The 26,044-nt window shown below is 39.4% G+C and overlaps 1 protein-coding gene and 1 long non-coding RNA gene across 2 annotated transcripts; one reads left to right on the forward strand and one right to left on the reverse strand.

The window, feature by feature from the left end:
• Positions 1-937: 937 nt before the first annotated feature.
• Positions 938-14,472, reverse strand: Sox100B. Its single transcript, XM_017233307.3, has 3 exons — positions 14,109-14,472; positions 4,069-4,215; positions 938-3,211 (listed from the first exon to the last, which is right to left on the reverse strand). Exons 1-3 carry the CDS (start codon positions 14,306-14,308, stop codon positions 1,921-1,923), a joined length of 1,638 nt encoding a protein of 545 aa, XP_017088796.2. The 5' UTR covers positions 14,309-14,472; the 3' UTR covers positions 938-1,920.
• On the forward strand, positions 6,537-7,096 carry LOC138926550 (uncharacterized). The gene is made up of 3 exons (XR_011443103.1): positions 6,537-6,659; positions 6,710-6,886; positions 6,956-7,096. It is a non-coding gene; the product is annotated as an uncharacterized lncRNA (long non-coding RNA).
• Positions 14,473-26,044: the final 11,572 nt, after the last annotated feature.

The following is a 26,044-nucleotide window of genomic DNA, read 5'->3' on the forward strand; positions in this document are numbered from 1 at the left end:
TTCTTGGAACTTTTTGTGGCGCAATAATTCCCGAAAATCTGCCGCCCAATCGGCGAAAATAATTTGCATAATAAGTGAGAAAGCGTCTGGCGACTGGCACCGAATTGAAAGAAGCCTGCCCGATAGAGAAAAAAGCACAAAATCTGAAAATAAATACTGTACATAATTTATGTGAATAAATAAACAAGAGATTCCGCAAATGTGTTAATTTGGACTCTGACTCTGTGCAACTTTCTAAATTAATGCATACCCATACAAATACATATCTGTTTGCCTTCCGCCATTTTGTTTTCCCGACCATTTTGTTTTCATTTTTTTTCCTCTTCACTCGTTTGGGTTTTCTTTTCTTCTAATGTCCCTTGTAAATTTTGTGTTTTGGGTTTTTAGCTGCGCTTTTGTTTTCCTTTCCTGTTTGCGCTTCAATTAACAACAACTTGTTACAGACGCAAATTGAACTTAAGCTTTCAATTTTAAATAAATAAAATAAATGCCGTGCTAAATGAAAGATTCAAAAAAGTAACAAATTCGAGGTTGAGTGTGATTTTCATTTTGGCTCAATTGGTCTTGCTTTTGCAAAAATAAAGTGAAGTACTCGCCTCTACAAATTTGGGTGTTAATTTCGTTGGAATTTATTTTGGTTTTACAACGTTTACAGGTGCCTCTCTCAATCCCATACATACATACATGGCGTATACGTTATGTGCTGGCTAACCAGAGTGTGGGAAACTGTCAAATGCCACGCCCTGTTGGGGGCAAATTCTGTCAGCCACAGGCAATACTGAAATTTCTGAATTTTTCATAGCTTTATTTCCAAGAACCCGGGAAATTGATATTAATTTCATTTTCTGGCCAACTGTAACATGATACTAACTTGATTTGCTTACCTTTTTGACCTTTTCGTAAATAAATTGAATTTTCACTTTTTTTCTTCTAGATTTTATTGAAATCAATAGGTCTAATTTTGTTTTTTTTTACAATTTCTATCAATTTAAATATTTCTTATAATAATTAAGATCTTTTACAATTGCTGCTTTGAATGCCTCGTTCATTTTTCAAACGATTAGAATTGGCATACTGGTTCGTATACTATCTTTGCCATTTTAAAATACCATTCCCATACAATTTGCAAAGTTTATTAAGACTAATAGTTTATATTGCTTTCAATTGGCTACAAAATATCGAAACACAAACCATCTCGTCTACAATATAAGCAATTTCCATTTGAATTGTATTGGATATACCATTCATTTCGATTCGCATTCGATTCGCAATCGCATATTCATTGAGGGGGGAAGAAAAAGTGCAGCCATAAACGAAAATCGCAGCGATTAGCTTAAATTGCACAGAATCTTCAAAAGGACCCTCCAGCTTAATACCACCACACACACACAGAAACACGCATACTCAAACACTCACACAGACATTGCACAGACAATAAACCAATAAACGAAAGCCATCTGAGTGACCCATAAAAAGGGGGGCGGAAGTAAGGTGGTTGGGAGAGGTGGAAAGCACAGAGAGAAAAAATTGGGGGATTAAATATATACATATAACTTGAACTGATTAATAATTTATCAACAAAATTTATCATGTACATTTATCCTTTCTAAACGATCCTTAAAAATGTAGAGTACTTTACTGACCTTTTATTATTTTGTATTTGAATCTTAACCTCAAAGTTTCTCCTCGGAGATGAAAATTAGATGAACAATTATTTTTAAGCCTCAAAGAATGAGAAAAAACTATCGTCTATATTATTATAGTTGCAATAATTTATATAATATACCATACAAAGCTTAAAAGACATCCATTCTTCTGTTGAAGTTACATCTTCATCATATCGGACATATCCTGACTTTAGCCAAGATGAGCCCCCTTTTTTCTCTCCGTGCTGGCCAACAAATGTGCAAATTAAGTAGCTTAGGGATTGACATAAGTGTAAGTGCCCCACAGATGATGCTGCGATGGATTCTGATGCTGCTGTTGCTGGTCCTGCTGTTGGGATTGCATATCCTGCTGCTGCTGTTGCTGCTGATGGTCCTGCGGCGAGGGGACCCCCAAGGAGACGGGCGGCAGCGGAATGTAGGGGGAGGGCTGCTGGGGGCCAAAGTTTGAGTTTTGATTGGCAGAGGGATAACCCAAGTGGTCGCAGTAGGCAGCGTACTCCACCACCGGCTGGGAGCTGGCACTGGAGCAGGCCGAGGACAGGGAGGCGGATGAGTTCAAAGGCGGCGAGTGGTGCAGCGACGGTTGCTGATGATGGGGGAGGTGGTGGTGATGCGTCATGGGCAACATTTGATCCATGAGATACTGGTCAATTTCCTTGGGATCGATGTCAGTGGCTGGCTTGTAATTTAAGGCTCCACTGGCCTGTGACGCCGCCTGCTGCTGCTGCTGCTGTGGAGGTTGCTGCTGCGACTCCGGTCCAAAGTTGCCGCCAGTTGCAGTATAGGAGGAATAACCCGGGTAATTCACCCGACCGCCGGCATATCCGCCGCCATAACCGTTAATGTTCTCCAGGAAATCCATTTCCTGACCCCCCTGGCCTCCGCCTGACCCGCCTCCCTGGTAATTGACCTCACCCAGGGCCACGTACTCTCGTCCAGCCTCCAGCAAGACTCCGTAATCGTGGCCAGCATTTGCAACCGGATCGCTAAGCTGCCTAAGCAGGAGACTCGGGTTATTGATGGCTGGAGCTGATTTCGCGCTCGAGGAGGCCCCACTGTACGGTGTGGCAGGCGGCGTTAGCGAGGACAGGGAGCTGGTCGTGGAACAGGGCGAGTCCATGCCGGGCTCACTGCCCAAGCTCAGTCCCTGCTCCATCAGGCTGGCCGCACAGGCACTATTCAGGGACTTCATGAAGGCCTCATTACTGAAGACATCGGAGCCGCTGGTGGCGTTAGAGCTAGAGCTGGAGCTGGTAGGGCAGATGATGCCCAGACTGGGTGCCGTCGACTTGCCACCGCGCCTCAGGCCGTTTGTTGTGGCCGAATTGGAGCTTTTCTGCCGCGAAGTTGTGGTCGCAGTTGCGGAAACTAAATCCGGAGTAGGACTACCCGCTGCCTCGCCTCTTGTCTGCTGCTGCGGTGGCATTGCCCGGGCCTTTTTACGCCTCGGCTGGTACTTGTAGTCAGGATGCTCCTGCTTGTGGGTCATTCGAAGTTTTTCGGCAAACTCCATAAAGGGCTTCTTGTCGCTGTCCTTAAGATTTCTGCAAAATGCAATAAATAAGTGACTTTAATTTCTATTAATATTGGGCTTAAATATTCTATTTTAATGAGATCTTAAAAAATCTCTCTTTGAAAACTTCAATGGAAAAAATATATCACTGCCAGCCTGTTTAATTGGAATGTATTTATGGATCCACAAATTGGTTCGCCTTGCAATCCCAATTAGTCGAATCGGATTCTACACTTTCTTATCAGCCGAAGACTACACTTCTTATCGCCCATCGCGCTGAACTGTGAAATTTTAATTTCAAGCCCGGCAATATTTTATTACAAACAATATACATACATATTGAACATATATGTATGAAAACGATGCCGATCTGGCAAATATGGCCTTTGGCCTGACATCTTGACATTAATCAGGGACGCGACATTTGCGGCAAGTTTGTGATTCACGCAATCGGAAATGCCACATATATTTTGAGTCATTTCTGTGAATCGGGTCTAGACTTGGTTCCAATAGGTCAGACTTGGTACTTTACAAGACTTTATAGAGTCGTAGATTTCTACTTTACCGCGTTTTGTTTATTTTAATTTACTATGACTTTTCCTTTTTAATTCCTTCACCAGACTTTTTAATGCAATAGACTGTTTCCTTTCAAGGCCCTTTTCTAAACTTTGAGAAGAAGCCCCCCACTGGATCCCACTTTTGCCCCCTTGAAGCTTCTTTGTCTGTCCGAGAAGTGGAGCTTATAAAAGACACTTCCCAAGTGGTGCATGCCCCGGCGTTTATGCTGTCAGAGACGTGCTTCCATGGCGCTTCTATATATACATGTTTTCTTATTTTCTTTGGATCTCTGGACATCTGGAGAGGTGTATGTATACAGGGTACACTTACTTCCACAGCTTGCCCAATGATTTGCTTAGCTCTGAGTTCTGAAGATGTGGATATTGCTTGGACATGACCCTTCTGGCAGCCTGAGCCCAGACCATGAAGGCGTTCATGGGGCGCTTGATGTGCTCCTTTTTTCTATCCGTGGGTGCCCTGCAAAGAAAATTAATAAATTAATAAAATGTATATTTTATCAAAAGGATGCCATTGAAAGGAGTGAACAGAAAGGATTCTAAAAAAATTTCTTTGTACGTAATAAGTATTGCAGCTCTGACTTGTTGGTCGGGAAAATAAGTACCAAGTTAATTGCAAAAAGACGTCCACGGAAAACACTTTTCCTCCCCAGAACAACAACAACAAGGAATAATGACAAACTGAAAATTGCAATTAAAACTTTTATTTGCCCGACGGCAAATAAAATAGTGGTAAATAGGAGGGCAAAGTGAGGAATGGAATCAAGGCCGGCGACCAGAAAAGTTCAAGAGTGCAGTCAAAAATAAACTTTTTTCTTTTGAAGCGATTGCAGAGTGAGCAGTCCGAGCAATCCGAAAATTCGTGATAAATTCTCACAGAATAGTATTTCTCAAACCTGGCTTCCCAATTCATAAAAAAAAAACAAAAATGTCTCGATTTAGACAACTGCAAACAACAGTGGGAATCCTTAGAGTGCTTGCCAAAGAACCCCTGACTTTTCAATAAAGCGAAAGGACTACTATTTCGTTCCACTCCTTTTCCAAATAATTCAATTGACAAAAACGATTCGAGCTCGTTTCAATAAAACAGAGGCGAAAGGTAACATCAGTCCCGCATTGTGGCAAAAAAGCAAATATCTGAAAAGCAAATTAAAATCTACTCTCACTGAAAGAAATTCAACAAAATATTCGACCAATAAAAATTACTTTCCTAGTAACCTTTCCAACTTATCCATACATTTTCATAGAATTTATCTCCAGTGTAACTGCTCCATCATGAGGACACCCACAACATTGTTTTTATCTGTATATTCATTTTTATTTGGCATGTCGGAGCACCTAGGAATACAATGAAGACAGAGATTCAATCAAAGAGATAGGCGTTCCAGGCGCCAGGAGGGGTAGCTTGGATGGCATCTTATATGGCACCCTCTGGGCTGCCCACCTTTTTCGAAGCCACGTTGTATATTGAATTATTTATCCTAAGCAAACATGATCAGAGCAGAGATTTGTTAGGTAAATCTTTCAATTGAGTTGTGTGTGTCCTTGTAGTCCTTGTACCCTATGTAGTGTGAGTGCTAATGCCTCAGTGGATGAGTTTATTTGACATGCCTGACTGCATTCTATGCCTGCCGCAAAAAGTCCAACTCAGCACAGGAAAAATGGTAGAAACTGTTGTCAATCAGACCCAATCAATAAACAGGTGTTCTCAGGTGTCCCGAGTTACCCAACTCCGTGCACTCAAATTGAAAGCAAGCTCAGGAGATATTTACACAAATTAAAATAAAAGCAATACATTTTCTAGGCACTAAAGTGCTCTCCAATAAAAATTGAAATTTGTCACCATTTGATTCAAAGGATTCTTTAAATTCAAATGAAAAAATATACCAGTCTTTAAATCTAGCTAATAGCACCAACAATTATTTTTTAAACTAATAGATCAATTATTTTTAAATGTTCTAGCGGAAAAATGGTTTAAAACTTAGTATTTTCGGTAAAAAATATTTCCATTTTTTTTTATTAATATTTTTTTTTTAATTCCCCAATTATAGCTTAAATAATGTCATAAATTTTCTAGCGGAAAATTTATTCCCAAAACAAATGCAATCATAACCCTTAGCGGCTTACTTAACCAGAACAGTTCATTTTTATATTCAGGGAAAGAAAGATGTTCCCCAAGCTGACGTTCCTATCAGGTCCAGGAGGTTAGAAAAGGGGTATAATACGGTATCATTTCTATTGTTAATGAATATTCCATATTACATAACATTTTCAGTATTCTAAGTGCCTACGTGAGGATAAGAAGTTTTGCTGAATTCGACTATGATCAATAAAAGTCTGTAAATCGTACCTACAAACTTTCTAATGTAAAAGTGAATTTGTATTAAACACCAGATACCAAAAAAACGTGAGTTTATGTTTCAAAATCATTATATTAATTATAAACGAATTTCTAGGTAATTGTACTGATTTACTATTATATGATCACAAACAGTTTTAAACATTATTTCCGATTCTCCAATCAGATGTCAATTAACTAAAGTCTTCTAGCGAAAAATTGGTTTCTAATTTTTATTGCACAACATTTTTAGTGGCATACCTATCCAGAATAGTTGAAAATATTATTCAGTCAAGAAAAATTTGCTACAGAATGTATCTATTTCAAATAGTTATGTTTCTATATCTGCTCCAGGAAGTAAGAAAATGTGAACAATACGGTATCATATAACTTATCAACTGTTACTCTAGATCACATCCCATTTTGAATATACTAACATAAAGTGTACAAGTGAGGATACCAAGTTTTCTGAATTCGAATCTTGTCAACTGAAGTCTGTAAATCGTACATACAAATTTGCTCATGTAAAAGTGAAGTTGTACCAAACTCCAGTTACCAAAGTTAAGGTAAGTTTATGTTCCAAAATCATTATATTAATAATGAACGATTTTTCTAGGTAAATGTGGCACTATATAAGCGCTTCAATGGGTATCGACCTTTCATGTATAATGTAACATTTGATGCCTGTCGTTTTTTGAGCAACCGTAATCCCATCCAATCAAATCTTGTTATCAAGTTTTTCTATGATTTCTTAAGGAATACTTCAAACATGAATCATCCGTGTCCTTTTGACGTATGTACTTTTTTATATTAGTTTTAATTTAAGTGGTTTTAATTATTTAAAATACTTGATTATTTTCAGCACGATCTTGAAGCCAAAATTCCAATTAGTTTGGTAACAGACCAAGGAACTAGAGTTCTTCCATTTCCCGGGGGAGATTATAAGTTGCAGACAATATGGCGTGCCTACGACATAAGGCGTGCCACAGCAACATTCTACGGCACTCTCTCATAAATTAATACTAATTCTAATTAATAAATAGTTTGTTCTCTGTGTTGTAGTATTTGAATTTGGTGGATTTGGAAAACCGTTTAAATGATTTTGTCAGCCGGTTTTCGCCTGGACTTAATTACGAGTATGGCCGAGCTTATTAAGCGATTAAAGCCGCAACCGGAGGCCAAATGGCGGCTCGGAGATGCTCAGCGACTTGGCGACTCGGCCGTTATCTGCCCCTTGGTATCGTCGGCGTCTTTCCACAGTCTTGCCCCGCGATCCTCTTGTAGCAGCATCCTCCTCCTGCGATTTACATGCAAGTCTCACGCTTGACAGCACGCTAATCAGAATCAAGTGATGTTCGTTTTGCTGCATTCACATCTCTGACGCAGGAGGTGGTGCACCCTCACCCTCATCCTCGCCACTTGCATCTTGCCCCCAGAGTGTACACTCGGGGCACTTGGCAATTCAAGCACGTCTTCATTATTTGTTGTTGTTGTTGCTGTTGTTGCCGCTCTGGTTGCACTCGGAGATGCGCAAATCTCATTAAGTGATATCTTCAAGTGGCCGTTAGCTCATGAGCAAATATGAGAAACGAGCGGCGAGTCTGCCAGGAATTTTTGAATTTGTAGCTTTCCATTTTTGTATTTTTTTTTATTTTTTTGCTCATGTGCCAAAGATACAAAGATACTTTGGCTTTTGTTGCGCATCTTTTATCAGCAATGGACCATTTGGCGCTTTTGTTATTAAATTGGATTTAAGAGGAGGAGGGTTGGGTTGTCGGCATTTGGATCCCCAAATATTTACAGCTTTAACACATACAAAGTTGTAAACGAAAAATTTCCATTTTTAACGCCCATTTTCATTTCCAATTCGTAAGCGCATGTCAAGTTGGGGACAAATGCGCCTAATTAGCAGCCGGGACGTCTCACCGATTTTCACAAGTTCAAAAATATGAAATGTATCTAACAGATACTGTGCCGGGTAAACAAATTGCAGCCGCCGCAGTTCGTTGTGTTTTCCATTTTATGTCTTATTTGCTTAGGCAGTGCCCACATTTTCCCACGCACTACCAACTACCAACTAGCAACTGCCGCTGCCGCTTTTACGATACTTTTGTCAAACACATTTTGTTTTCGTTTCCTCGACTGCTGCCTTGCCATTTGAGATACATTGAAGAGCGCATCCAACGGATGCAGTATACATATATTTGTTCTGCGGCTTGCTGGCCTTTCTACTTTCAAGTTTCGGACGAAAAGGTGGTTAAATATCTTGGAAAAAGGTGGGGCGACCTTCCTGATAAGGAGATAAGGTGGCAGTAGTATTTTGGAAAATGTAATCATAGCCACTCCAGGGGGCTCTGCTACCGTGAGAGTTGCATCTGAGTTTGTACAGCTTTTACTTGTTATTGTTTATCAAGTGCCCTCCAAAATTGCTTCGAAATAGTTACAAATGTGAGCAATCCTCAATATATTACTAATAAAGGTCAGTTACAGCCTCTAGACAAGAGACCTTTTTGTTACCCATTTATTTTCCTCAGTGTCACTCTTATTTAACTTTGGTGGGTTTTGGTAACAAGATAAACATCTCGGCCTGACTACTTAGCTTTGGTCAGGGATCAATGGGAATGAAGAAACCTATTGGTAACTTATCAGAGAAGCCCATGAAGTACCCGCACATGGCGACCTCTTCAGAATCATGGGCCACTCATTGTTGGCCCGATTCGCTTTTTAAGCTTTCCCTTTCGATTTAAGCCGCCTCTTTGCCAACTCGTCGGCCACTGCCTGCCTTTCTGCCACTTCATCCGGAGCCCATTCTCTGTTATCATTTCATTTGGCGATGCCCCTCCACATCGGCATCCACATCCATTTCCCACTTCCACTTCCCACTTCCAGTTCCACTAACATTTTCATTTTCTTGTTTTTTTCAATTTCCAAGTCAATTTATTTTTACAGCGACCGTGCCGCACTTGAGCCAAGTGTCAGGGGAGGAGTGGGCGATCGGGTGCAGTACACCCGACCCCAAAAAGGACACGTATTCCCAGTGCCTTTGTCCCTTGACCAGGCCAGGACGAGGAGGAACTCGATAGGCGTCAACCGTTTGGGCGGCATAGGCAAAAGGGGCGTGCCAATGAAGGGGCACGCAATGAAGAGCGACAGTTTAAGTGGCGTAGAAGAGCTGAGCACTGTAGAGCCCTGCATCATTCTGGCCTACGGCCTGGCGGTTATACGGCAGCTCTCTGTTCCGACAACAACGTACAATCAATGCTATGCGATGTCAGCTGGATATGTGTCCCTGACATTTGATGATTGTCATTCGGTGGCCCTGAATCAAGCTCTGGCCAAAACTTACACCAATCAGCCGGAATAGGATTTTTGTATGTTTCTGTTTAAGAATAACTTACCAGAATTTAAATCTTAAAGACCTCTTCTAAAGAAACACTTTTATACTTGTAATCAAATGATGAATATCAGATTTCAAGCTAAACTTATTCCACCTCGATGACTCATTTATAACCCTAAGCTTAAAGACTTATTTAAATATTAAATCACTGAGAACCAAACACATTTTTATACAACTCTTGGCATGATTCATGCTTTATAATGCAAAACGAGACATTAATAAAAATTTGTTTATTAGTTTTCGTTAGAAAGTATTTGCCTGTTTGTTAGTGTAATCGATATACTAAGCTGCGAGAATTTTTGGTAACTCACAAAAATGAAAAACTCGCCCACTCTGCCACACCTATTTACCCGCTGGCGATTTTCCGTCCGAATCCGTTGAACATTTCTGAACGGAGGGACGGCGGAAACCGAGGAATAATCGCGTGGGTGTCTTCTTCCATGGGAGCTGCGGCCCTGCCACAGGATTCTCTATGTCAATAAAATCCGTGGGTGGAGGCACAACCGCTGAACTAAACTGAACCGAGCTATTGAACCCTTTTTTAAGCGGCACGTCGAGCGGATTTAACCAGAAATGTACTTTTTGGTAAAAGCTTATGGCCGGCTCAACTGTGCCTTCAATTTCATGGTGCAAACGTTGTTTAATATTTGCCAGAAAGGACAAAAAAAAATGTTACGTTAACTAAAGTTTGGTATACCCTTTGATTTGTATTTCAGTTAAACAAATATTACTCATTCGCAGCGTGGGCACTACCACTGAACCGTAACCGTATAAAATACAATATTAATTTATTATAAAAAGCATATATAATTCCCGGACATATTCATCTCTATACATGACAGTTGTCATAACTTTGTCAACATCATTTCCTGCCAAAAATGTGAATCCTTTTGCAAAGTAACCACCAAAATATAAAAAAAAAACGTCGAAGCTCCCTTCTCAACTGGTGGATTTAATCGCCGAATCCCTTTGAGCCTCGTTGGCTTTGGCTTTAGCTTTAGCTCACAACGTAGCACCGTCTTAGCTCAGACGAATTTAGTGTCTGATACTTTTTTGGCCATTGTCACGCTTACCTGGTCATAAAATTTGATGCCATCGATTACAAAACACAAAATGGGGGACTACAAAATGTCTACAACACCTCGGGGGGACCAGAACAGAAAGAGGATGTTTTTGTAAATTCCAGGCTACAGGCAGCGCTACAAAGCTCCCCCAAAACGTAAAGTATGCAAAGCAAGAGTCTAGGCTGAAAACTTTTTGGCCAACACTTGTGGTTATGGCCACCGCAACGACACCCTCACAGAGGCAACAAAAACAAGAAGAGGAACGAAGCGGCATCAGCAGCATTGGCGGCAACAACAAAATCAATATTTGCCTTGTAAGCCGCACGTGTATCTCTGTACTTGTTGTTGTTGCCGCTGCACAAACTTTTGCCGGCCACCAGGAGCTGAGGTTGCTGCTCTTGCGGGCGGATTTCGAAAAATGGTAGGAAAAGTGGCAGGACAATGGAGGGTATTGGACGGTGGTGGATGCCAACATGAGGTGGAGCAACAGCTAGGAACATGTTTGCCGGCTTTGTCAGCACCAGAAAAACACCAGAACTGTGGGTGCGGCATACAGTTTTAAATAGTTTTTTAAATGAACTATATTCTAGACTGATTTAAAAAAAATAGATATTCGGAGGCAGTGTTAAACCAAAAACGATAAACTTTATTTAGTAACGCCCATATAAAACAAGTAGTATTCGCCCCACTGTCCCCCAGTTGATATGTTTCTGCGGTGGACCCCGTCGCATGGGGGAGGATCTACCTTTACTCTCATGGTATAGAAAACGTTGTGTTTGGTTAGGCTGGCCGAGATGACTTGTTGGGGCCATGTAAATTGACTCGTCGACGAACTATTCTGTCTACTGGGATCGCATCGGATGATATCAGGGCTGGGAACCGAGCACCCCACCTGGTGGTGGCCCCTTGTGGGGTGTGTGATAACACCTCGGAACGGACAAGCCAAGATAAGCCAAGATATATATTTATAATGTTAGCGACGCGTCGCCAAAGTCCTACCCGAAGTTCCAGTTCCTCCTCCTTAATAAACTTCATATCTAATCGAGTCGAGCAAATAGAGCAGGGCGCATAAGTTCCAGAGCTATTAGCTGGAAGGGGTTCCTTCATCATGCATGTGTATTATTTAATAACCAAACCTTACATATCTATATATATATTCCCTTATATTTGTTTGGTACGACGCCAGTCGTAATAACGCTTCAAGTGGCTTCTTCGTATTTTTTATTTATTTCCAAGTATATTTCCTTTGGTATAAGTGATTCATGCGAAAATTATTTAAGAACATCAAATAGCAATAAAATATTTTACGTTCTATCTAAGTATAGGTGGGTCTTGATATATATAAGCTTTAAAAATGTAACACACATTCATAAATGTTTATTCATTTTTAACATCATAAAATCACAATATATTTTTATAAACGAGAGAAAATGAAATTATTTCAGCTTTAAGCTAGCAGGTAAAAATAAAATGTCCACAGATGTCCCCATGGATTCCCCATTGGCAATAAAAAACAGTATAGGAAAACAATTTCGCATCAATTGCTGCTGTCAATCAATGAGAAGAGTAAAGCAATTAAATGTATCTCCCACTCACGGTAACTATATTTTTTCCCCATTTGCAGGATTTAATTTGGAAGGTGACAGGGGGACTTGGCCGTCGTAACTGTGAGCGGAAAAGGGGGCCAGCGATGTGCATTTAAGCGATTTTAAGTGGAAATAAACAAGGCTCATAAAGCGCAAGGTAAACAATTTCTAGTGCGAGGGGAAGGCAGGGAGAAAATAGTGTATTGGAGGTGGGGACACGACTGTGGATAGATAAAGGAAAGGAAATGGCGCTCATATCCTTGTGCAAACACACACGTGCTCTTGACAGCGCTTTCTGCGCATTTTGCAATGAGCAACAGCCATGGTTGTCGAGGGGGCCGGCAAGACAGACGGGTAGGTGATAGGGGTCTGTCAGTAGAAGGCGGTCCAAGCTAGCCGAAGGATGTTTGTCCCTGAACAGCTAAGAATAGTCCCCACTTCAATACACTAAGGGAAATACAATTAATAAAAAGCTTCAAATAGAGAACACAAAATATATACCATTTATCAATCAAAAGCACGCAGGAGTTTATAGATCTGGATCCAATAGAACCAATAACTCATATTATATGCAAAAAATTTTAATATAATTTATAATAATTGAATTATTTTCAGTGCCTCCAAACCCACCGATAAGCAACAGCAACTGTGGCAAAACAAAGCGTGTCGCGGAGGCGACTGACAAACGCAGATAAGGCCGGTACCCAGTCTGGAAGACCGGAGGTGGAAGTCCCCTAGTATTTGCTAATTGCCGGACAAACAGCTGCCAAGAGCTCTGGAACGCCGGGCTCCCAAGGATCCACTAGCTGGGATGTGAACGATCCCGCGGGATCAGAGGGATCAGCCGACTACCGGCACTCGTGTCTTTCTCACGACTCCCAGTGGTCCAAAATACAGGGGGGGCAAGCACGGTCGACATAGTCAAGTGTCAGCCCGGTTCGCTTGGATTGAGATCTTGTGGAGCTTGTGGTTTACCCCTCCACCGGCTAAGCCCCCGTATCCCCCACCCCCACCTTGTTAGCAGTTAGCATCTTAACGCTAAAAACATATTTATTCGCTTTTTATGCCTGAATTGATTTGTCGTCGGCGTCTTCATCTCGAACATTTTGTTCCTCGCTGGCACACATTTATTGAGGCCTGTATTTTGTATCTGGCGTCTTGTTATTGCCTTTTTCTATTATTTCTGCCTTTGGCCAATTTGTTGGTAACAGCAGCAGCTTTATATATGTATACATCCATATATATGTATATGCTCACCGTTGTTTGTTTGTCTAATATGTGTGAATGTGTAAATTCATTTATATTTACATATGCCGACAGATTCCCAATCGTTTCGTTCGCTTTCCTCCCACCAATATTGTGTTGGCCCCCTTTTCCCTTTGCGGTTCGCCAACTTTGTTTACCCAGTTAAATAAAAGAAAACCCCCATATATGTACACTACAAATAAACGCTGGAAATTGTGTTAATCAGCGAACCCATCGAAGTGGGCAAGGCAAAGGTTGAGCTTCAATCCATGCGACAGGCTTAGTCATTCAGGATTTTACAATTGCGGCCTATAGACCCCGTTTAGAAGGCGCTAAGGTCCTCTTTTAAATATTTTTTCTGCCTATTAAAGTTTCATTTATTCGAAATATATCCATACATCCTTACCCACAAATATGTCTTTTATTTAGACTAAATTTTTGAAAAGATTTATTAGATCTTTTTTTTTCTTAAAAGTCTGAAAACTTTTGTAGTACTGTTTTCTGGGTAGTTCAGTGGTAGTTAAAAAAAATCTGATAGATTCTACCACACCTTTATGTTTTTTTTGCGTATGTTAATTTTTAAACAATTGAACTAAGATAAGTTCAAAAAGCCCCTCAAATTAATACAGTTTAAGAAAAACTCCCCAATAAAAAAATGGGCGAAAATTAGATATTGTCTCCTGATGTTTTAATATTAATCTCCCCTACAATATAAATACTTACTTAGCCGAAGCCTGGACAAGATTCCAGTCGTATCCTTCGAGAACCTTCATAACAGCACTCGTGATGCGTTCATCTTCTTTCCGCCCACCTTGTCCTTGGGCCCGTTTCTGTTCGGCTTTAAGAGCGTAATTGGCTAAAACCAGAGTCTCCACCGGCTTGGCCCGATCCTTGGGACCACCGGAACTCGTATTTCCACTCATTTTTTTAACTTTTGCAAATCCTTAAGGTTAAACTTTAATCCTTAACTTTAAGCACCGTCAACAAATATCCACGAAAAAGTTTCTCAAATCTGGATCCGATCTTCCAGTTAAACCCACGTAAGTCTCGGGATCGATTGGGTTTACGAATTTTACCGTTAAAGCCGAGACACGACGAGGTTGACGAGCAAACTGCGACTGATCTTGGGGATTGCTCGGCCCGAGCAGCTGTTGGCTGCCCCAAAGACGAGCTCGGGAGTCGTCGGATCGCCGGACGCTCGTGGCGATAAGCTCAAGACGGTGGTTGGCTGGATCGTTAGCCGGATCGTGGCCAGGGGGATATTGTTGAGGCACGGAGTATCTGGTGCTGGGCGAGGGAGGAAGCGAACATAAAAATCGCGGTACGCGTGTAAACATTAACATGTTCATGTGAAATTAAAATAGGTGGCCCCAGAGCAGAATCGAAGATCCGATGGGGGTGATGACTGTCGCCGACAAATGAGCGCGCATTATTGAATTAAGTCATAGAATTCAACTATACCCTATAAATAAAAGCTGATTAAGCTACAAACTTTAATATCAAACTTTAATAAATAATAATCAAATTTTACAAAAGCATTTTATTAATAATTATATGGCATTAATTAGAATAACAATAATAGTAACTATAATCATATTTATTGTGGGCTTTCACCCTATATAATATATTAGGAAACCCTTTAGTTTAGTTTAGTCCGATTTATCTCGTTCTATAAGTCGACCCACTTAATATTCCAGGGTATCAAAATGAGTCGGCTCACATACACCAGAGATGAAAACAGGCAGAGAGACATAAATCGAAATGGAAACAGAAACAGAAATTAGTAACACTTTACAACCACATGTGGATTTATGACACCTCCCCCGAATCCCCGGGTTAAGGGTGCTCAGTAGGACGTTAGAGACCTGCCACTTGTTGCAGCTGCCGTTGGATATGGAGGATATGTACACAGGGGGATGGGAAAGGATCGGAGACCTGAATGGACGGTAAAGAGTTGAGGGAGTTACGACAGCTAATGAGACATCGATAAGATCATTAAGGACTTAAGGGTTACACGGTGAATGGCCTTAAAATGAAAAGGAGTAGGACATGATCGATAGGTTCCCATGGTTAAGAATGTAAATATTTGAGGACTTCCGATATCAAGCAATAAATATTCTAATTTTCTATTTATTTTAGGGATAACCATTTAATATGAGGAGGCTTAAGATCTTAGCTGGTATAATATAAGGAAGAAAGCCTATGTTAAATGTTACTAAAACAATATGAATCCAAATGTATAAGTAAAATGGAAATGGTATGAGATTAAGAGTATTCTGACAGAGCAAAATGTAATTTATACATTTTTTAATGATGGATCTTTTAAATTTTGAAGCATAAATAGAAGCCGAGATCAGGTGAACTGACTATAGCCACTTTGCACTAGTTTTTACCTCAGGCCCAACCCGATCGGGAATCGTAAAATCCCCCGAAAATATACCCCTCCCCGGCCGCACGATTCGAAAAGAAATGATTTTTGGAAGAAGTAGAGAACTGGTGTCTATTCATTTCACGATCGTAAAACATCGAAGAAGTGTAGTTTGGTTACGCTTTTGTTTTCCAGCTGGTTTTAACTGGAAGTTATGGTAGGAAACCAAGTATCGATTTATCTGCATCCAGCGCATAACTTTTACCCGGCGTATGATACTCGGATTTTTTTTTTTATTTTGATCGGGGGGGATTTTTTACAACTTTATAATTTTTACAACTCAATTAACTTTTTTTCAAACGCCGCCGGCTTCGTCGGGAACGTGGAAGAGCTCGAACCAATCGAAGTAACAAAAATTAAACAATAAAACAGAAAAATGCATAAACGAAATCATAAATACCTAGTCCATTTTGAGATACTTTTATGCGAAGTTGGGAAGACGAAGGGGAGCAAATCGAATTCGACGTCAAAGCATCGACCGTTTTTTTTTATTTTTTGGAAGTGTCATAAAAGGCATCAAAATGAAAATTATACGATTCTTCATAAAAAAAATAAAACAGAAAAATGAAGAAAAAAAGTGCCCCACTGGGGACTGAAAAGTCGACAGAGCTGCTGCTGCTGCAGTCGACTTTGACTTCAGTTCGCTGAACTGCAGCAACTGGAAAATTGATTCGCGTCTAGGAAATTTAATGGCCGAGCATCTAACAAGTTGATTCCAGCCCCTCCCACTCCCTCATCCCATGCTCTTCGCTCTTTTCAACATTTTTCTGGGCCGGCGGACTTCAAAGCTAAGCAAGCAACTTGTTGATAAACCAAATGCTCGCCTCGGGCGAAAAATGTGCAAAAAAATATTTTGAATTAATTAAAAATATTTCTTGATAGTATAAAAACTGGCGCACTCAAAGGCGAATTAAAATTTTTTTCCTTCTTAAGATTTTTATATTTTTTTCTTTCGGTTTCATAATCAAATTGGAGCACACATCTGAGAAAGGTCGAACTGCATCTGAAAGATGCGAAATGTTGCGACGGGGTTGGTCATAAAACAGAGATGGCAGGAGGGGCGCCATGGGGTGGCGGAGCAGCGGATGCGCAGACTGCTTGACAATTTGCGACTTGGCATGAAATCGCATTATTTGATCTAAGCCGCCGACAAGCTAAAGCCGGCATCGACGTCGACCGAGGCAGCGGCGTCAGCACTAAACGAAACCAAATGGCGCGTTCGTAGCTTCTGCGTTAGAAGATATAACGAGGGGCGAGGATGTGGGCGTGGGCGTGGGGCGGAAGAATCGGAAGAAGCAGAAAAACCAGCCCCCAGCCGTGCGACATGTGTTGCGGAAATATTTTGTAAACAAAAGCCAGGCCTGGAACTCAGGAAATAAGCAAAAATGTACAACACACTACTATAAAAATATACCACTTTAACTTTCTTTAGTTAATAATATTTTTTTTCTATTTTTTAAGATATTCCTGTTTTGCTATAGTTTTGTTAACAATTGAGTTATTAGTTAGAGGGCTAGAAAGATTGGACTCTTCTGAGGTTGAGATAACTAAACGATTAAAAAGGATGAAGAATATTTTTCCTTGACATTGTACAGGAAGGTACATACATACATGTACATAGTACGTAAATATTTGAAATTTATAGATATGTTTGAATAAAATATTTAAATAAAGAGTGACATATAATGTAAAAAACGTATCTAAATATAATATTATACAATCTTAACCAAATAATATTTAAATGTAAAACTATTTCTACAGTGTACTATTTGTATCTGTATCTCAGTCTCACTGAGATCATTTACATACACGCGTCACCCACACTGTGACACTTGCCAGATGCTTTATGGCTTCTCACCTTTTTTTATTCGCGTTCACTGACCATCGGTCGACGACGTTTTCCATTCGCCGACGACGATCTCGGATTGCCATTGTATGGGTGCGATTAGATGCAGTAGTGTGTATCTATGTGAGAGAGCGGTTAAACCACTTTACGTTGTTTTTTTCTGGCTTCAATTGCTTGGTTGATTTTCTTTGTTTTCTCATATTCTCAGCCAATGAAAAATAAAAGGCGGTCTTTTCACAATAAAAACATAACGTTTCCGGTTGCACTGCAATATATGGAAATATTTGTACAAATAATCGATAGCTTTCAATTGGTTTTCCTGGCAATTACGTTGATTTATTTTGTAGATTTTTCATTTAAATTTTTGGCAGCTCAATTCGAAATTCTCTATTTTACTTCCACTTCAGAAATGGTAACTTATCAAATTTGAGTGATTGCTTATCTACCCCAAATCGAAATAAAAACACACCTTGGCACATTAAAACACACACATGTATGGTACGTATTCCAATATGCATATCTACCGTTACCCAAGCTTTCTTATTTATGTCACCGCTACTTGGGTTTCACACACGGAAAATGGCGGTGAAGTCAGTGGGAGAGGGCTAATGGAATTCACACGTGTTTTGCTTTATCGAAGTAACGGCAATAAAGGGTTTGGATTCCTTCAGAAGTCAGGTATTCCGTTACACAAGTGTTGGATTTAAAGAAAAATTAAAGACCAAATTTTATTCATATATAATTAAAACTAACCATATAAGTTCCTTTTGGTAGAAATTGATACAAAAAAAAATCGATACACAAAGTCAAACAACAAATAAGGTATTTCGCTCAAGAATCTGATGTGTTTTGACAAAAGTACAGCCTTCGCTATAGGCCATAGTGTGGCTTTCATGCCTGTTTCACATTTTGAAGGGGATCCTCCACAAAATTGGAAAAAAAATCTGAAAAATATTTTGCCACCAGGTTTTGATGCAGATTAATAGAGAATCGATCTACAAATCGATTAAGATATTCCGCTCAAGAATCTGATGTGTTTTGACAAAGATACAACCTTTGCTGTAGGCCATAGTGTGGCTTCCATGCATTTTTCACATTTTGAAAGGGATCCCCCACAAAATTGGCCAAAAAATCTGAAAAATATTTTGCCACCAAGTTTTGATGCAGATTAATAGAGAATCGATCTATAAATCGATTAAGATATTCCGCTCAAAAATCTGATGTGTTTTGACAAAGATACAGCCTTCGCTGTAGGCCATAGTGTGGCTTCCATGCATTTTTCACATTTTGAAGGGGATCCCCCAAAAAATTGGACAAAAAATCTGAAAAATATTTTGCCACCAGGTTTTGATGCAGATTAATAGAGAATCGATCTACAAATCGATTAAGATATTCCGCTCAAGAATCTGATGTGTTTTGACAAAGATACAGCCTTCGCTGTAGGCCATAGTGTGGCTTCCATGCATTTTTCACATTTTGAAGGGGATCCCCCACAAAATTGGACAAAATATCTGAAAAATATTTTGCCACCAAGTTTTGATGCATATTAATAGAGAATCGATCTATAAATCGATTAAGATATTCCGCTCAAGAATCTGATGTGTTTTGACAAAGTTACAGCCTTCGCTGTAGGCCATAGTGTGGCTTCCATGCCTGTTTCACATTTTGAAGGGGATCCCTCACACAAAATTGGACAAAAAATCTGAAAAATATTTTGCCACCTGGTTTTGATGCAGATTAACAGAGAATCGATCTACAAATCGACTAAGATATTCCGCTCAAGAATCTGATGTGTTTTGACAAAGATACAGCCTTCGCTGTAGGCCATAGTGTGGCTTCCATGCATTTTTCACATTTTGAAGGGGATCCCCCAAAAAATTGGACAAAAAATCTGAAAAATATTTTGCCACCAGGTTTTGATGCAGATTAATAGAGAATCGATCTACAAATCGATTAAGATATTCCGCTCAAGAATCTGATGTGTTTTGACAAAGTTACAGCCTTCGCTGTAGGCCATAGTGTGGCTTCCATGCATTTTTCACATTTTGAAGGGGATCCCCCAAAAAATTGGACAAAAAATCTGAAAAATATTTTGCCACCAAGTTTTGATGCAGATTAATAGAGAATCGATCTATAAATCGATTAAGATATTCCGCTCAAGAATCTGATGTGTTTTGACAAAGTTACAGCCTTCGCTGTAGGCCATAGTGTGGCTTCCATGCCTGTTTCACATTTTGAAGGGGATCCCCCACAAAATTGGACAAAAAATCTGAAAAATATTTTGCCACCTGGTTTTGATGCAGATTAACAGAGAATCGATCTACAAATCGACTAAGATATTCCGCTCAAGAATCTGATGTGTTTTGACAAAGATACAGCCTTTGCTGTAGGCCATAGGGTGGCTCCCTTCATTTTTCACATTTTATAGGGGATCCTCCACAAAATTGGCGAAAAAATCTGAAAAATATTTTGCCACCAGGTTTTGATGCAGATTAATAGAGAATCGATCTACAAATCGATTAAGATATTCCGCTCAAGAATCTGATGTGTTTTGACAAAGTTACAGCCTTCGCTGTAGGCCATAGTGTGGCTTCCATGCATTTTTCACATTTTGAAGGGGATCCCCCAAAAAATTGGACAAAAAATCTGAAAAATATTTTGCCACCAGGTTTTGATGCAGATTAATAGAGAATCGATCTACAAATCGATTAAGATATTCCGCTCAAGAATCTGATGTGTTTTGACAAAGTTACAGCCTTCGCTGTAGGCCATAGTGTGGCTTCCATGCATTTTTCACATTTTGAAGGGGATCCCCCAAAAAATGGACAAAAAATCTGAAAAATATTTTGCCACCAGGTTTTGATGCAGGTTAATAGAGAATCGATCTACAAATCGATTAAGATATTCCGCTCAAGAATCTGATGTGTTTTGACAAAGATACAGCCTTTGCTGTAGGCCATAGGGTGGCTCCCTTCATTTTTCACATTTTATAGGGGATCCTCCACAAAATTGGCCAAAAAATCTGAAAAATATTTTGCCACCATGTTTTGATGCAGATTAATAGAGAATCGATCTACAAATCGATTAAGATATTCCGCTCAAGAATCTGATGTGTTTTGACAAAGTTACAGCCTTCGCTGTAGGCCATAGTGTGGCTTCCATGCATTTTTCACATTTTGAAGGGGATCCCCCAAAAAATTGGACAAAAAATCTGAAAAATATTTTGCCACCAGGTTTTGATGCAGATTAATAGAGAATCGATCTAAAAATCGATTAAGATATTCCGCTCAAGAATCTGATGTGTTTTGACAAAGATACAGCCTTTGCTGTAAGCCATAGGGTGGCTCCCTTCATTTTTCACATTTTATAGGGGATCCTCCACAAAATTGGCAAAAAAATCTGAAAAATATTTTTCCACCAGGTTTTGATGCAGATTAATAGAAAATCTACAAATCGACTAAGATATTCCGCTCAAGAATCTGATGTGTTTTGACAAAGATACAGCCTTCGCTGTAGGCCATAGTGTGGCTTCCATGCATTTTTCACATTTTGAAGGGGATCCCCCAAAAAATTGGACAAAAAATCTGAAAAATATTTTGCCACCAAGTTTTGATGCAGATTAATAGAGAATCGATCTATAAATCGATTAAGATATTCCGCTCAAGAATCTGATGTGTTTTGACAAAGATACAGCCTTCGCTGTAGGCCATAGTGTGGCTTCCATGCATTTTTCACATTTTGAAGGGGATCCCCCAAAAAATTGGACAAAAAATCTGAAAAATATTTTGCCACCAGGTTTTGATGCAGGTTAATAGAGAATCGATCTACAAATCGATTAAGATATTCCGCTCAAGAATCTGATGTGTTTTGACAAAGATACAGCCTTTGCTGTAGGCCATAGGGTGGCTCCCTTCATTTTTCACATTTTATAGGGGATCCCCCAAAAAATTGGACAAAAAATCTGAAAAATATTTTGCCACCAGGTTTTGATGAAGATTAACAGAGAATCGATCTACAAATCGACTAAGATATTCCGCTCAAGAATCTGATGTGTTTTAACAAAGATACAGCCTTCGCTGTAGGCCATAGTGTGGCTTCCATGCATTTTTCACATTTTGAAGGGGATCCCCCAAAAAATTGGACAAAAAATCTGAAAAATATTTTGCCACCAAGTTTTGATGCAGATTAATAGAGAATCGATCTATAAATCGATTAAGATATTCCGCTCAAGAATCTGATGTGTTTTGACAAAGATACAGCCTTCGCTGTAGGCCATAGTGTGGCTTCCATGCATTTTTCACATTTTGAAGGGGATCCCCCACAAAATTGGACAAAAAATCTGAAAAATATTTTGCCACCTGGTTTTGATGCAGATTAACAGAGAATCGATCTACAAATCGACTAAGATATTCCGCTCAAGAATCTGATGTGTTTTGACAAAGATACAGCCTTTGCTGTAGGCCATAGGGTGGCTCCCTTCATTTTTCACATTTTATAGGGGATCCCCCAAAAAATTGGACAAAAAATCTGAAAAATATTTTTCCACCAGGTTTTGATGCAGATTAATAGAAAATCTACAAATCGACTAAGATATTCCGCTCAAGAATCTGATGTGTTTTGACAAAGATACAGCCTTCGCTGTAGGCCATAGTGTGGCTTCCATGCATTTTTCACATTTTGAAGGGGATCCCCCAAAAAATTGGACAAAAAATCTGAAAAATATTTTGCCACCAAGTTTTGATGCAGATTAATAGAGAATCGATCTATAAATCGATTAAGATATTCCGCTCAAGAATCTGATGTGTTTTGACAAAGTTACAGCCTTCGCTGTAGGCCATAGTGTGGCTTCCATGCATTTTTCACATTTTGAAGGGGATCCCCCAAAAAATTGGACAAAAAATCTGAAAAATATTTTGCCACCAAGTTTTGATGCAGATTAATAGAGAATCGATCTATAAATCGATTAAGATATTCCGCTCAAGAATCTGATGTGTTTTGACAAAGATACAGCCTTCGCTGTAGGCCATAGTGTGGCTTCCATGCATTTTTCACATTTTGAAGGGGATCCCCCAAAAAATTGGACAAAAAATCTGAAAAATATTTTGCCACCAGGTTTTGATGCAGATTAATAGAGAATCGATCTACAAATCGATTAAGATATTCCGCTCAAGAATCTGATGTGTTTTGACAAAGTTACAGCCTTCGCTGTAGGCCATAGTGTGGCTTCCATGCATTTTTCACATTTTGAAGGGGATCCCCCAAAAAATTGGACAAAAAATCTGAAAAATATTTTGCCACCAAGTTTTGATGCAGATTAATAGAGAATCGATCTATAAATCGATTAAGATATTCCGCTCAAGAATCTGATGTGTTTTGACAAAGTTACAGCCTTCGCTGTAGGCCATAGTGTGGCTTCCATGCCTGTTTCACATTTTGAAGGGGATCCCCCACAAAATTGGACAAAAAATCTGAAAAATATTTTGCCACCTGGTTTTGATGCAGATTAACAGAGAATCGATCTACAAATCGACTAAGATATTCCGCTCAAGAATCTGATGTGTTTTGACAAAGATACAGCCTTTGCTGTAGGCCATAGGGTGGCTCCCTTCATTTTTCACATTTTATAGGGGATCCTCCACAAAATTGGCGAAAAAATCTGAAAAATATTTTGCCACCAGGTTTTGATGCAGATTAATAGAGAATCGATCTACAAATCGATTAAGATATTCCGCTCAAGAATCTGATGTGTTTTGACAAAGTTACAGCCTTCGCTGTAGGCCATAGTGTGGCTTCCATGCATTTTTCACATTTTGAAGGGGATCCCCCAAAAAATTGGACAAAAAATCTGAAAAATATTTTGCCACCAGGTTTTGATGCAGATTAATAGAGAATCGATCTACAAATCGATTAAGATATTCCGCTCAAGAATCTGATGTGTTTTGACAAAGTTACAGCCTTCGCTGTAGGCCATAGTGTGGCTTCCATGCATTTTTCACATTTTGAAGGGGATCCCCCAAAAAATGGACAAAAAATCTGAAAAATATTTTGCCACCAGGTTTTGATGCAGGTTAATAGAGAATCGATCTACAAATCGATTAAGATATTCCGCTCAAGAATCTGATGTGTTTTGACAAAGATACAGCCTTTGCTGTAGGCCATAGGGTGGCTCCCTTCATTTTTCACATTTTATAGGGGATCCTCCACAAAATTGGCCAAAAAATCTGAAAAATATTTTGCCACCATGTTTTGATGCAGATTAATAGAGAATCGATCTACAAATCGATTAAGATATTCCGCTCAAGAATCTGATGTGTTTTGACAAAGTTACAGCCTTCGCTGTAGGCCATAGTGTGGCTTCCATGCATTTTTCACATTTTGAAGGGGATCCCCCAAAAAATTGGACAAAAAATCTGAAAAATATTTTGCCACCAGGTTTTGATGCAGGTTAATAGAGAATCGATCTACAAATCGATTAAGATATTCCGCTCAAGAATCTGATGTGTTTTGACAAAGATACAGCCTTTGCTGTAGGCCATAGGGTGGCTCCCTTCATTTTTCACATTTTATAGGGGATCCCCCAAAAAATTGGACAAAAAATCTGAAAAATATTTTGCCACCAGGTTTTGATGAAGATTAACAGAGAATCGATCTACAAATCGACTAAGATATTCCGCTCAAGAATCTGATGTGTTTTAACAAAGATACAGCCTTCGCTGTAGGCCATAGTGTGGCTTCCATGCATTTTTCACATTTTGAAGGGGATCCCCCAAAAAATTGGACAAAAAATCTGAAAAATATTTTGCCACCAAGTTTTGATGCAGATTAATAGAGAATCGATCTATAAATCGATTAAGATATTCCGCTCAAGAATCTGATGTGTTTTGACAAAGATACAGCCTTCGCTGTAGGCCATAGTGTGGCTTCCATGCATTTTTCACATTTTGAAGGGGATCCCCCACAAAATTGGACAAAAAATCTGAAAAATATTTTTCCACCAGGTTTTGATGCAGATTAATAGAAAATCTACAAATCGACTAAGATATTCCGCTCAAGAATCTGATGTGTTTTGACAAAGATACAGCCTTCGCTGTAGGCCATAGTGTGGCTTCCATGCATTTTTCACATTTTGAAGGGGATCCCCCAAAAAATTGGACAAAAAATCTGAAAAATATTTTGCCACCAAGTTTTGATGCAGATTAATAGAGAATCGATCTATAAATCGATTAAGATATTCCGCTCAAGAATCTGATGTGTTTTGACAAAGTTACAGCCTTCGCTGTAGGCCATAGTGTGGCTTCCATGCATTTTTCACATTTTGAAGGGGATCCCCCAAAAAATTGGACAAAAAATCTGAAAAATATTTTGCCACCAAGTTTTGATGCAGATTAATAGAGAATCGATCTATAAATCGATTAAGATATTCCGCTCAAGAATCTGATGTGTTTTGACAAAGATACAGCCTTCGCTGTAGGCCATAGTGTGGCTTCCATGCATTTTTCACATTTTGAAGGGGATCCCCCAAAAAATTGGACAAAAAATCTGAAAAATATTTTGCCACCAGGTTTTGATGCAGGTTAATAGAGAATCGATCTATAAATCGATTAAGATATTCCGCTCAAGAATCTGATGTGTTTTGACAAAGATACAGCCTTCGCTGTAGGCCATAGTGTGGCTTCCATGCATTTTTCACATTTTGAAGGGGATCCCCCAAAAAATTGGACAAAAAATCTGAAAAATATTTTGCCACCAGGTTTTGATGCAGGTTAATAGAGAATCGATCTACAAATCGATTAAGATATTCCGCTCAAGAATCTGATGTGTTTTGACAAAGATACAGCCTTTGCTGTAGGCCATAGGGTGGCTCCCTTCATTTTTCACATTTTATAGGGGATCCCCCAAAAAATTGGACAAAAAATCTGAAAAATATTTTGCCACCAGGTTTTGATGAAGATTAACAGAGAATCGATCTACAAATCGACTAAGATATTCCGCTCAAGAATCTGATGTGTTTTAACAAAGATACAGCCTTCGCTGTAGGCCATAGTGTGGCTTCCATGCATTTTTCACATTTTGAAGGGGATCCCCCAAAAAATTGGACAAAAAATCTGAAAAATATTTTGCCACCAAGTTTTGATGCAGATTAATAGAGAATCGATCTATAAATCGATTAAGATATTCCGCTCAAGAATCTGATGTGTTTTGACAAAGATACAGCCTTCGCTGTAGGCCATAGTGTGGCTTCCATGCATTTTTCACATTTTGAAGGGGATCCCCCACAAAATTGGACAAAAAATCTGAAAAATATTTTGCCACCTGGTTTTGATGCAGATTAACAGAGAATCGATCTACAAATCGACTAAGATATTCCGCTCAAGAATCTGATGT

The sequence above is a fragment of the Drosophila bipectinata genome, chromosome 3R (assembly GCF_030179905.1).
Source record: "Drosophila bipectinata strain 14024-0381.07 chromosome 3R, DbipHiC1v2, whole genome shotgun sequence".
Lineage (NCBI taxonomy): Eukaryota > Metazoa > Arthropoda > Insecta > Diptera > Drosophilidae > Drosophila > Drosophila bipectinata.

Excerpts from the sequence above, each read along its gene's own strand:
- Sox100B (XM_017233307.3), bottom strand. The coding sequence starts at position 14,308 with ATGAGTGGAAATACGAGTTCCGGTGGTCCCAAGGATCGGGCCAAGCCG. Across the intron at positions 4,216-14,108 it reads CTTGTCCAGGCTTCGGCTAA|GGCACCCACGGATAGAAAAA; the intron begins GTAAGTATTTAT and ends TTTTCTTTGCAG. Across the intron at positions 3,212-4,068 it reads TCATTGGGCAAGCTGTGGAA|AAATCTTAAGGACAGCGACA; the intron begins GTAAGTGTACCC and ends TGCATTTTGCAG.